The sequence below is a fragment of the Oculina patagonica genome, unplaced genomic scaffold, assembly GCF_052425735.1.
Source record: "Oculina patagonica isolate OP01 unplaced genomic scaffold, crgOcupat unplaced275, whole genome shotgun sequence".
Classification (NCBI taxonomy): Eukaryota; Metazoa; Cnidaria; class Anthozoa; order Scleractinia; family Oculinidae; genus Oculina; species Oculina patagonica.
The window spans coordinates 1-12,506 of NW_027558118.1; the positions used below are offsets into that span (position 1 = coordinate 1).

A 12,506-nucleotide genomic window follows, 5' to 3' on the forward strand; every position below is an offset into this window, starting at 1 on the left:
AGCATAATACCCTGTTTTATGCTGAAAAAATAATTGAGGCAAAAATCTATCTACAATGGCAATACATTTTTTTATTAAAAATATATCACCCAACTACTACCTAATGAAACATATTAAATTATTTAATATGTTGTGTCTTGCACATTTCTTAATTCTTGTCATTAATTTTGCTGTGAAAGTCATTATTGATATTGAGCTCATGTTTATTGCAAAAATCGCTCAATATATTTCTTCTTGTTTTAACTTCAAGTTCTGGTAAAATGGCATCCATAAGATTTTGTTGGGCGAAAATACTCGGCTATAAGAGGCACCCCAATTTTGGCAAAAACTTCCCAAGAAAAAACGGATTTTCCTCGCAAAAACGGTGCGCCTTATAACCGAGAAAATACGGTAGCTATTTTTGACCCAGTACAGGGATCCCAGCTCAGCAAATATGAAGAAAAAGAGCCGGCCTATAGCTATGTCACCAGGGAACTCCCCTTTGGCATTGTAGATATGCCTACAGCTCACATTTTATATATCACTTACTAGGAAAATGCAACAATAAAAGGACACAAGGGAAACGAAAAATTTCTTTCGTTACTAAAAAAGGGCATAGTTCTGACAGCCATTATCAAACCCAGTTTGGTGGAATTAAGGAAGCCAAAAGCTTATTTCAACACAGGTGACTTATTAGTTGTATGACATAACAGTTTTTCCTGTTTGTATTACTTTTTAATACAAATACACTTTGTTTTCACACACAAAAGAAAATAAATTAAATTTTGAAAGAATGGCAGAAAATGTGCATTCACGTACCAAACTATTAATTTATTTTTCAAGAGTTCACAATATAATTTACATATACATCTAGAGGCCTAGGTATATGTTATTTTTTTCCACCATAAAACAAATCCTACTGCAGTCTGTTGAAGATGTGATCAAATTGACTGGTTGTGGTGGAAAAAATTAAACACCACATATTAAGCAGAGGAACAAGGAAGGGAACAGCTAGCATTGACTAGATCAAGTCATAAATTTTCTTTCCGTTACCATGCTGTACGTAATAAAATTATAATTTAAAAACAACACGCACGACATTTAAACATGCCTGAGGGCTAGCTTACATAAAGGATTAAAAAAGACAAAATGTATAAACTTTTCAAGATATCTGCGACATCCATTCGCTTCGATTCAACTACAATTTACATCCACGAACTTCTTGTCAAATCATTTTCTCTCTCTTTCTGAACAATATCAATCTAATATAAGCTTCCATTCGTACTAAAATGTAACATGCATAGTCCGCCTTAGACAAAACCAGATTGTGAGTAAGCAAAGGCGATGTTATAGAGATGTAATGGAGAATGTTTTGCGAAACCATTTGGTTCAACAGATGAAAGCAAATATCAAAATCGAATGTACGTTTAGCTTGCCCATCAATTACGGTAATCTAATGTATGTGTCAATGCGAAACCGATCGCTGTTTTACTTTTTCATCTTTTTTAAGGGAAAAAAATCACAAAATTCGACCATTGAAATGCAACAATAAGCTACAAACGCAAAAAATAATATCAAAAGTCAGATCTTTGCAAGCCTTACTTTCATAAGCTTTAGATCTGAACAATCGTGTCCGGAAAGCTATAGAAAGCCAGGCGTCTTTTTTTCATCCAATCAACCTCGCAACAATGCCACGTCAAGACAGCCAAGATTTTAACTTCAAACGCTCATAAGTCATCGCTTACCTCAAACTCATATCGTCTGTGCAGAAGAAGAGGCTGAAATGTTCCCCGGCGAACCACAACAGGTACAATTGCGGGTGAAAAACTTGCAGGTAACTCAAAATATCGCCGAGCTTCGCTCAAAGACGAACAGCTGCAAGATGTTTACCCTAATGGCAGTGCACGCTGACCAAAGAGAGCGGAAAACAAAGTGCCGCCTTTTTGGCGCGGAGGTTGGCCCGAGAGTATCAAACCGGTGGAAATTTTGGGGAAAGTTGGGGAAATCGGGGAAAGCAATAAGGAGGGGGCGGGGAAGCAATTTTAAAGGAAAGCTACTTCTCCAGATAAGATTACTTGAAAGTGCAAAACTTTTGACTTGTTCCAGTAGCCCTATGCCCCTATCCCTGTCAGTGTTTAAAGTGGGGTGGGGTCCGGGGGGGGGGGGGGGGCACTCCCATATATGAGCTATATAGGTATGTGCCGCTGTGAAGGGTATGTTTTTCAAGGAGTTTAGTCTGGGATACGGTATAGAAATCAGAGAGTTTTGGTCTAGAATAGGGTATCATTTGCCAAGAAACTGATCAGTGGTATGAAGAATTAAGTCCAGAATAGGAATAGGAACTCGGAAGAGAAAAATTGTTGTGACAACGTTTTTTTGACTTACAGTGATGCAGTTTTTAAAAGAAGCAAGTCTGGAATAGGGTAGGGATTTTCGGTATCTAGTCTAGTATAGGGTTGCAAAATCAGCTGAAGATGGTCTGGTATAGGGTAAGGGTTTCAGAGTTCCAGTGGCACACCCCCACCCAAAAATATACAGGGTGCCCACCCCCCCCCCCCGGGGAGAGGTGGGGAGGGAAAGATAGGGGGATTTGACTGTCTTCCCATAATGCCAACTTTTGAACATTCCAATGGCATTTTAACATTTTTTTTCAATAGCGGTTAGTGGCTCTTTTTGCTGTAAATTAATCTCAGCTAGCTAGGTTCAAAAATGGTGGGTGGCATGTTGGCAGCCATTCTCGTAGCGACAAAAGTTTTCAACAACTTTCGTTGCTATCATTCCTGCCCGGTTTACTCCCTTGTTTTGCCCCTCTATTAACTGCCCCTGGGTGTCCCAGGATGGTGGGAAGCATATCTACTGAAACACTTACCCTATTTTAGATCAAGATACCCAATTTTCTTGACCCAATTTTCATGCTTGAACCCAAACAAGATAACCCTATTTGCACACCAGATCCTTCCCAGGAACTGTTTCAGTCTGCTTAACATTTGAAAAGAGGTTCAATATCCAGACACCACAAATATGTGCACAAAACACAGCAATTACGTTTTTAATAAATTTTTGAACCCCTATTAAGCGGCCACCCTCGGGGAAATGGCAACTGGCCGCTTAATAGAGGTTGGCCGCTTAATAGGGGTTTGTCAGAAATTAGCATAATGTCTTTTGAAAAGGTTACATTATTTCAATACAATATAAGGTGAAAAGGAATAACGGAATCACAGGAAGACGACAATAAACCTGTGTTTGAATGATTTTATCGGCCGTCACGGTCTGAGCTTGTTGGAAATTAATTTAAATATCGTATATTACATTCTTATTGGCCGCTAAATAGAGGTAAAAACAATAGAAGAACGCTCATCGGGACGGCAGAAAGGTGGCCGCGGCTGCTTAATAGGGGTGGCCGCTTAAAAGGGGTTATATCTACAGTATATTATACTGACAATATTTTCGGGACTTTAGTAACTGGCCGCTTAATAGGGGTTGGCCGCTTAATGGGTGGCCGCTTAATTTAACTTACATATTTCCATTTATATTTACGTACATTTTTGTATATAATTTCTTAGATAGTTTTTACTTGGAATAATACATGGCCCCATAAAATGTTTTAGCTTTAAGCTCTACCGCGCCAAAATAAAAGTTGTTGTTGTTGCAATTCTTATTAAAAGGTGAAAAATAACAATCAAAGTAGTTAATTAATTCAAGGAATTATACCAAATAATTCCTTGCCAGAGTATACAAACCATAGTAACATAGAAATCTGTAAAGAAATTTCGTGCGACTGTGTAGCACATGTATTGCAACGATAATTAAAATGTAAATGAAAATACACAAACCATAACCTATTTTGGACCCCAGGGGGGGGGGGTTACTCAAAAAGTTTTATACAGTGAAGCTCCACCCCGAAATCCAACCTGTTACCCTTTTATGTACCATTTTGAAAGAAGAGGCACCACTTTTGTATACCTTTTACCGAAAAAGGTACCCCACTCATAAATCGAAAAAACATGACATACCGCAGAATTCCGGTTATAAGCCCTGGGCTTATACATAACATAGCCATGGGCTCATTCCCTGAGCCTGCATTCCCCTTGACCAGCAGTTGAGAAATTCAATGCCCCTTTTGGGCAGAGCCTCCCCATATAGCCCTTTATAGGGAGTTTCCCCCGGGATTTCGGACCAAAATGGCTAAAAAACCTTGCCCTCTAGCATTGCACATAACTACAGTGTATATAGCTTATATATGAAAAGGGGTATCCTCCAACCAGGCTTGCAGTTTGGGTTTCATATAAACCTTGGGAATTCCACTTTCCACCCCCTCTAGTTATCTAGTACTCACCAAACATACTTTTTTTGCCTTTTTATATTGCTTAATTAACTTTTTCCCAGCCAGGTGGTCTATTAAAATAAACTTCATTTTCACTTTGGGGCTGTTTGTTTTTGTTATCTTCATGTTCAGATTTCTCTGCTAGTTCTATGACTGTAAAAAGACCGAAATGATCACTGGGTAGAATGCCAGATTTTGTCACCTTATCACCAACAATTCTCATATCTTTAACTTTAAAGTCTGACAGCTTGCAAAGAACACGATCAAGCCGAGCTTGATAACTTGTTGCATTAACTGTCCTTCTTAGTACTGAAGCGAATGGAGTCTTACTGCGGTCCCAAGTGTATCCATTATTGTCAGTGTTTCCAGGAATAGAAAGCCAGGCATCAATCCATGGCGCGGGCAGGACAATATCACCATCAGCTTTATCTTCAATGTTCAGGTCACCCATGACACAAACATTGTCATAACCAGAAATAATTTGAAATGACTCTTTCAACTGTGCTTCACGTAATCTAGTGCGAAAACCTGCAGGTGGTAATTTCGTGGCTGCAAAAACAAATTTAACACTCGCCGACGAAACAGAGTTCTCTGTTTCTGAAACAACCAGTGTACGACTTGGTGAAATCTTGGACCGGTAAACTTGCCATTTATCAACAGGATATGAACTCAAAATAACAACACAATGTTTAGACGGCCCCTCTTGCAATCGTTTCACGACGTCAGGTGGAATCAAACGATATCTTGAAAACCAGTGTTGTTCTTGCAAAACTGCCAGGTTTTCTAGAGTAACTTCTTGAAAAGTCAAAAGATCTGGTTCGAGATCTTCCACGATTTGTCCGAGTGCTTCTATTCTTGCACGCCTCTTTTCAGTATCATACCAAATGTTGTACGTAAGCATGCTTATTTCCTTTGATCTAGTATTACCAAAGGCTGCACTACCACCAAAACGTACGTTCATAAAAGCACGGAGGATGAGCAGAACAATAACTACTACTGAAACAACCAGCAACGGACCTCTAGCTCGAGGTACAGTAAACGAAGCCATGTTGTTTATTTTCCGCATTCCTTTCCGACACGATAACCGTCAGGCGTTCCAAGTCGTTCTAACTTGTACCCAGTGTATTGGCCATATTTTCGGAGTTGCGTAGGGAACTGGGGCGAGCTTCATCAATCGATAAAAACGACACCACCACATGAAAGATCACGATGAGATTGATCATTTGACCAAGTTTGACGCTTTTAAGATGGGCAGAGACCGGGTAAAATGAAAACTGGGATTTGGGCAAATTTTTCATAGTGGGAAAATGATTTGGGTCACTGGGACTCAGTCTTACTGGGATTCGTTCAATTACAATAGGAATCACAGAAAGCAAAACAATTAATAGAACTGGGACTGGGATTTTGAAAATTTGTTAAAACAATTGGCTGGGAAATGGGATTTTAGGCAAAATTTGGGCTGGAAATTATACCCCTTCAGGGGGCTTTTTTAACAAGGTTGGTTCAAAAGTCATACAAAAACCATATAAATGTTTAAAATTTGTTATGATTTCTGTGATACTCTTAAAATTGGGCAAGCACAATGATTTCATCTCAGTTTATTCACAATATATATACCGTAATGATTCGATTTAGCGCCCTCCTTCCGATAAGCGCCCCCTTCCGAATAAGCGCCCCCCTTCGAATGTGTTTTTGTCAATAAGCGCCCCTATTCCAATAAACGCCCCCAATCTAATAAGCGTCCTCGTTCTTATAAGCGCCCCTATTCTAATGAGCGCTCATATTTTGGATAACTATCCCTACTGAAGTCATTGACGTCGAATGGATAAACTCTTGAACATTCACCATACTGTACAAGTATATATTCATTGCTAAAATGGACAATTCTTTTAAAAGTAACTGAACTTTCAACAATTTTGCTGTTACAGTTTCTGTTATATTTGTCAGATATTTAAATATTTATTTAAGTTTTCTTTTGAACATTTGGTTGTTTCTCCAAAAATCGGTCCGCGATGCGTACGTGTGGGGGCTTGATCATTTCAAATTTGATTCTTCTTTTTTTGTGAATTCATTAAGTACATTTAATTACCTTAAGGCTGCTTTTTATTGCGGCAAATAATCTTTGCGATTTTTTGCAAATTCATTCCTTGAAATTAAAATTTATGAGCAGCAGGTGATTCAAACATTTCTTTGATGGACATGATATATATATTGTCGCCTTACATCATTAAGTATGTTAGAGTAGCACACTTGGGTAGGCATCTGACTGGCGAACGAGAGGTCGCGAGAGGTCCCGAGTTTGAATCCCAGAGGAGATAATTTTTTTCTTTTTTCCTTTTTTTTTTCTTTTTTAACCAGTAGCACTAAAAATATGGTTTGTTTATTATATCGCTCCGTAGGTATGCATTGCAGAATAATTTACATATATCAGAACATATAGCCATATAGACTGATTCGAGTACAAATGTATTAAATTGTGCTGTTTCATCTGAAAAGCTCTTCCTTTTGTTCCGAACAATTGCAAGCAGCCACGCACTCGATTTTAGCCAACGCTCTGGTTTCTTGATAGATTCATCGTTAATGAAGCTTATGTGAAACCCGATTTAGTTTTCGAATATTCCTACATGTACAACGCTAGCTCGACAGATACGAAAGAGATCGATCATTACATCGCTTTTGCGTAAGCGTAAAAGCTCCTCTTGAATTGATGTGCAACCGCCAAACGAAATGTTGGCTAGTATGACTTCGTGAGCTGCTGTAATGACGAGCAACTACAGGAACAGCTGAAATCAAAGAAACCACACGAAACGACACGCCAAAATCCAATATGGCCTACTCGACACGCACCGCCGACGACACGCCGACTCATCCCCAGGCTCTCTCGCAGAAGACCACGTGACACGTTTTTTTGCCCCCACAAAATTTAAATAAGCGCCCTGTCCCGAATAAGCGCCCTGTCTCGAATAAGCACCCTCCCTTGATCGTGAGGTGCCAAAAGTAAGTAAGCGCCCCGGGCGCTAAATCGAATCATTACGGTAAAAGGTTTATGACAGGATTTTACAGCTGTCACAAAACTGATGAAAAAATTAAGAGTGGTGTGACTTCGTTAAAATTTGAAACCTGCCCCAGTTCCCTGTTCAACTCCGAAATGGCCAAAATTCTAGCTTCAGAGAAACAGACCATGTAGAGAGGTCGAAAGATGGACAAACAGTCAGGATTTGTGGAGGGCGTTTGAAAAACTAATTGGGAATAATTTGTAGCTTTGTCTTTGTCAGAATTTAAAATAAAACTTTCAAAATTTAGTTGTAAAGCCAGTGCTTTATTTTCTCATTGTGTTGCAGAAATTTTCTCTTATTTCTCCCATTGGGTTTTAGTTAGAAATCCTGCTTTACACTCTATTTTTCCCTGAAATCACCAGTGAGTATTACAATACAACTTGGTATATACCGTATTTACTCGAATAAGCGCCGCCCCCCGAATAAGCGCCGCCCTCGAATAAGCGCCGCATTTGGAACAAAAAAGTTAATAAGCGCCGCAGTCCTGATGCGGCGCTTATTCGAAGGATTCCCTTTTACTAAAAACTGCTCTCCAAAGCAACTCTAAAACAAACTTGAACAATTCTTTTCATCAAGAGCGATACTTTGCAGTTCACAGTGATCGTTTTACCTCTCGCCCATTAGTTTTCTATCCAACAAGCTCTGTAAACGTTGCGAAGGCCGCGAACCTCGCCAGGACAGCCAGCAGCGCTACTTCTATCTTCAGCAAGAGACGAACATTGACAATCAGAAGACGCTATTTTCGATAACTGCAAAATATTTTATTCTTTGTGGCGTCCAAATTTTAAATAAGCGCCGCCCTCAAATAAGCACCGCCCTCGAATAAGCGCCGCACTTGAGGCGCGAAAAATTTAATAAGCGCCGCGGCGCTTATTCGAGTAAATAGGGTATGCCTGTATGCAAGGTAAAGGTAAAGCCTGTTGTCGTGCCTAGTGATCCATCAGCACTGTAGCTTATGCTGGTGTCTGTAGCAATTATAAAGTGACTGGAAGTATTTCTACCCCCTGCATAGGATGCTAGTCCATCACAGGCTTACCCCCAGGAGTAATTCCACCAGTTCTCATTTATACACGTGGGTGGAGAAAGGTACAGGTGCCTTGCCAAAGAACATGTCAACACAGTGCCCTGGATTGAGTGGTCTGGGTTTGAGGCCTGGCCAGAGTCAGGGCAGATCCAAGATTTTTCTTAGGAGGGTGCACCACTACTTAAACACCAATAAACCACAGTTTTTTTTTTGCAGAATACCAGCTGTATTAGAAAGCTGCAGGTCTTTTAATGAGGGAGGTGGATGCACGGTCGGATGCACACCCCCTGCACCCTCCCTAGATCCACCCCTGAGAGTCTGACACCCTAACCATTGGGCAACCCACCTCCCCATTTGCCCGTACATATTCCTAAAAATTGACAGGATTTTCAATTTTTATTAAATTAAAAGATTTAGCCTGCGTGGCAGGTATCCACTTTTTTCCCTATCTCTCTCTCTCTTTTCCCAATCCCCCCCTTCCCTCCCCTTTCGACGCCTGCTACGCAGGCTAAAAAGATTAACCCCCCTATAATCTGCATATGGAAAGATATCTGCGGAAATAAATTACTTCTGGCTTGATTGGACCAAATTAGTACGGGTCTTCAAATTAATGTTAAAAAAAATATGCCAAGCCACTGTTCTTTGCCGCCATTATTCTACCTTTTCAAAAGGTTGTCTTCATTTTGTTGCGATTTTATTCTAGCTGGTGGTGTCATAGACTTGCTCCAAGTAGACCTCGCATAAATCGTTAAGCGAGCGACCAAAAACACATAGCGACAAAAAAAAAACATAAAAATCGTTAAGTGAGCGATCGTTAAGCGAGCAACCAAAAAAACATAGCGACAAAGTGCTGTCACTACTTTTGGAATCATGTCGCTTGCCAGAATTTACACTGGCTGGCATAACCTTTTTTCATCCATTTCTTTCTATTTTACCTATTTTATACTGCTTAATTAACTTTTTCCCAGCCAGGTGGTCTATTAAAATAAACTTCACTTTCACTTTGGGGCTGTTTTCTTTCCTTATCTTCATGTTCAGATTTCTCTGCTAGTTCTATGACTGTAAAAAGACCAAAATGATCACTGGGTAGAATGCCAGATTTTGTCACCTCATCGCCAACAATTCTCATATCTTTAACTTTAAAGTCTGACAGTTTGCAAAGAACACGATCAAGCCGAGCTTGATAACTAGTTGCATTGACTGTCCTTCTTAGTACTGAAGCAAATGGAGTCTTACTGCGGTCCCAAGTGTATCCATTACTGTCAGTGTTTCCAGGAATAGAAAGCCAGGCATCAATCCATGGCGCGGGCAGGACAACATCACCATCGACTTTATCTTCAATGTTCAGGTCACCCATGACACAAACATTGTCATAACCAGAAATAATTTGAAATGACTCTTTTAACTGTGTTTCGCGTAATTTAGTATTGTAACCTGCATGTGCTAAGTCAGGGACCGCGGAGACCATTTTGAAGTGGTAGGGCTAAAAACCTGGCTAAAACAAGCAAGCATTAGGGGTCCGCTATTTCCGCTATTTATCATGTGAAAATTCATAGCGGAGCTCCCGCGAGCGGAGCATCCATAAGCAAATGGCTATCCATCGAGCCGAGAAATTTTGGGGGTCGCCTTCACCGCGGTCAAACGTCTCAGGCAGCTTTTCTTTCCATTTCGGCGTTTTTTGTTCACATTGAAGTGTTAGTATGAGCAAGGATAGATAAAAATAGTTGCTGAGTGTAAGCATAATCCCATTTCCACAGGTAAACGAGTGTTTTTACCTTTTAAATGCGTCGCATCCAAACCAAAGTGCTTTGACAAATGGCGCCGACAAGTCCGCATATCGCTATTTTCAAACACGCAGAACTTTTTAGTAAAGCTCCAAAAAACTTAGTAAACCCTTAAGATACCGGTAATGTATCGAACTTTGCACTGTGAAAATTAAAACCTTATCTTTGCAGTACTTTTCTTATTTTTGCATATTTCTGTCGTTTGACCGCGGTCCCGATCGAGGGGTCGCCAACCCCGTACGTACGCACGGATTAGGCCTAGGGACGAGAAGGTTTCCCGCCCGTGACTAAAGAAGAGAAATGAAATTGCAAACAGGAAATAAAGCTCGCAGGGCAAGACAAAATGTAGACAACGGGTAAAATTACTCAGCGACACTACACAGCAAAAGATCTGAGAGGTTTATTATCCAACTGCTCCATTTTATTTGTCTTTTTTCAAGTGTGAGTGTATCGAAACCTCGATGCGCCTTTACGCAAAAAAAAATTGTGGCTCTCGTTCGATCACTACACGGTTAAATTTAAATTTTATTGGTCTCTGGTCGCATTTTTCGTAGCCGTACAACGAGCAATTGACTGGATGATGTGGACGTTTCAGTTTGATCTAAACGAAGTTATGATATGGAAACGGGGGAAAATTTGTTGCACGGTGTTAATCTCGTATCCAGATCTTCTCAACCCTCGGAGAGAAGTACCGTGATAAGTAGACATCTGGGTACGAGATTAGCACGGTGTTTGCTGTGTAGGCTGAATGAAACCGCGAGTAAGAAGAGCGACAGAGAACATTCTTTCTCCCAAGATGTCCTTAAAAGTCATCTATATCAGTCCGTGAAATTGTGGAAAACGAAAATTGTTTACGAACAGACCGAAATAATTGCGAATGATATTCCTTGTGCAAGTCCAGTTTGCTTGTTTCTGTTGTTTGCTGTTGAAGAATATAAAAACTTCAGCAAATGATTGTGTTAAAACGAAGCTAAGCACTACATAGATCAAGTCCGTTGAAGAAGGAGATAGGACGCTGATGCAAGTTGACAACCTCCTACTGAATTGCTGAGCCTGATTTTATGACAGAAAATTTCATGATATTTTTACTTTCTGAACGCAGTTTCGATAGACTCGATAGATTCCGCGTGGGCAAGGTTTAGTTTTTATCCATTTAGGTCATTTTTTAAAGAAATGTGGAGCTCCGCTTTTAGGCTTGCCTATAGCTATATATTACATTATCCTTTTCATGAGCCCTAAAATATCAATCCAACCAAAAAAGTGGTAGGGCTATAGCCCTACCAGCCCCTCCCCTCCGCGGTCCCTGAAGTGCGTGGCTGCAAAAACAAATTTAACATTCTTCGACGAAACAGAGCTCTCTGTTTCTGCAACGACAAGTTTACGACGTGGAAAACTCTTGAACGGGTAAACTTGCCATTTATCAACAGGATATGCACTCAAAATAACAACACAATGTTTAGACGGCCCCACTTGCAATCGTTTCACGGCGTCAGGTGGAATCAAACGATATCTTGAAAACCATCGTTGTTCTTGCAAAACTGCCAGGTTCGCTAGAGTAACTTCTTGAAAAGTCAAAAGATCTGGTTCGAGATCTTCCACGATTTGTCCCAGGACTTCAATTCTTGCACGCATCTTTTCAGTAGAAAACCAAATGTTGTACGTAAGCATGCTTATTTCTTTTGATCTAGTATTACCAAAGGAAGAACTACCACCAAAACGTACGTTCATAAAAGCACGGAGGATGAGCAGAACAATAACTACTACTGAAACAACCAGCAACGGACCCAGGGGGGGGGGGGGGGGGGGGCACTCAAAAAAGTTTTATACGGGGAGGCTCCGCCCCAAGCTCTTACCCCTTACCCTTTTATATACCATTTCCACAGAAATTGTACCACTTTTCAGTTTTGTATACCTTTTACTGAAAAAAAGGTAACCCTTTCCTATACCTAAAAGACTTGGCATAAACTTAGAACAGGACGTTTTCTTGTCATTTTCATGTTGCGCTTTATAAATTAAAATAATACAGCCATAAAGTGCGTCTGTTCGAAATATTTTAATTCAAGGCCCTTTAAAAAACCTAAATGACGGATTTACATACCCTTTCATATATCTAAACTTTTGAAATCCCTACCCTTTTATATACTTGAAGCCTGAAAAAGGTACCCCTTTCGGGCGGAGCCTCCCCGTATAGGCGATTATATGGAGTAGCCCACCCGGGCAACGGACCCCTAGCTCGAGGAACAGTAAACGAAGCCATGTTGTTTATAACCTGCGATCAGGCGGAGGGATGGAGAAAAAAAGGAAAGCCTGATACAATTACTTGTCAAGTCGTCTGCCGC

General features: G+C 40.3%; 2 protein-coding genes across 2 annotated transcripts; both read right to left on the reverse strand.

Annotated features, from left to right (window-relative positions):
• Positions 1-3,012: 3,012 nt before the first annotated feature.
• Positions 3,013-5,366, reverse strand: LOC144640358 (uncharacterized). The gene has a single exon (XM_078499527.1). The coding sequence runs from the start codon at positions 5,349-5,351 to the stop codon at positions 4,347-4,349; it is 1,005 nt and encodes a 334-aa protein (XP_078355653.1). The 5' UTR covers positions 5,352-5,366; the 3' UTR covers positions 3,013-4,346.
• A 3,423-nt stretch (positions 5,367-8,789) lies between these two features.
• LOC144640357 (uncharacterized) lies at positions 8,790-11,955 on the reverse strand (the record flags this gene model as incomplete). The annotated part of the gene is made up of 2 exons (XM_078499526.1): positions 8,790-9,832; positions 11,478-11,955. Coding segments are annotated over 2 exons (978 nt in total), but the record flags the coding sequence as incomplete, so codon positions are not given.
• Between the last annotated feature and the right edge of the window lie 551 nt (positions 11,956-12,506).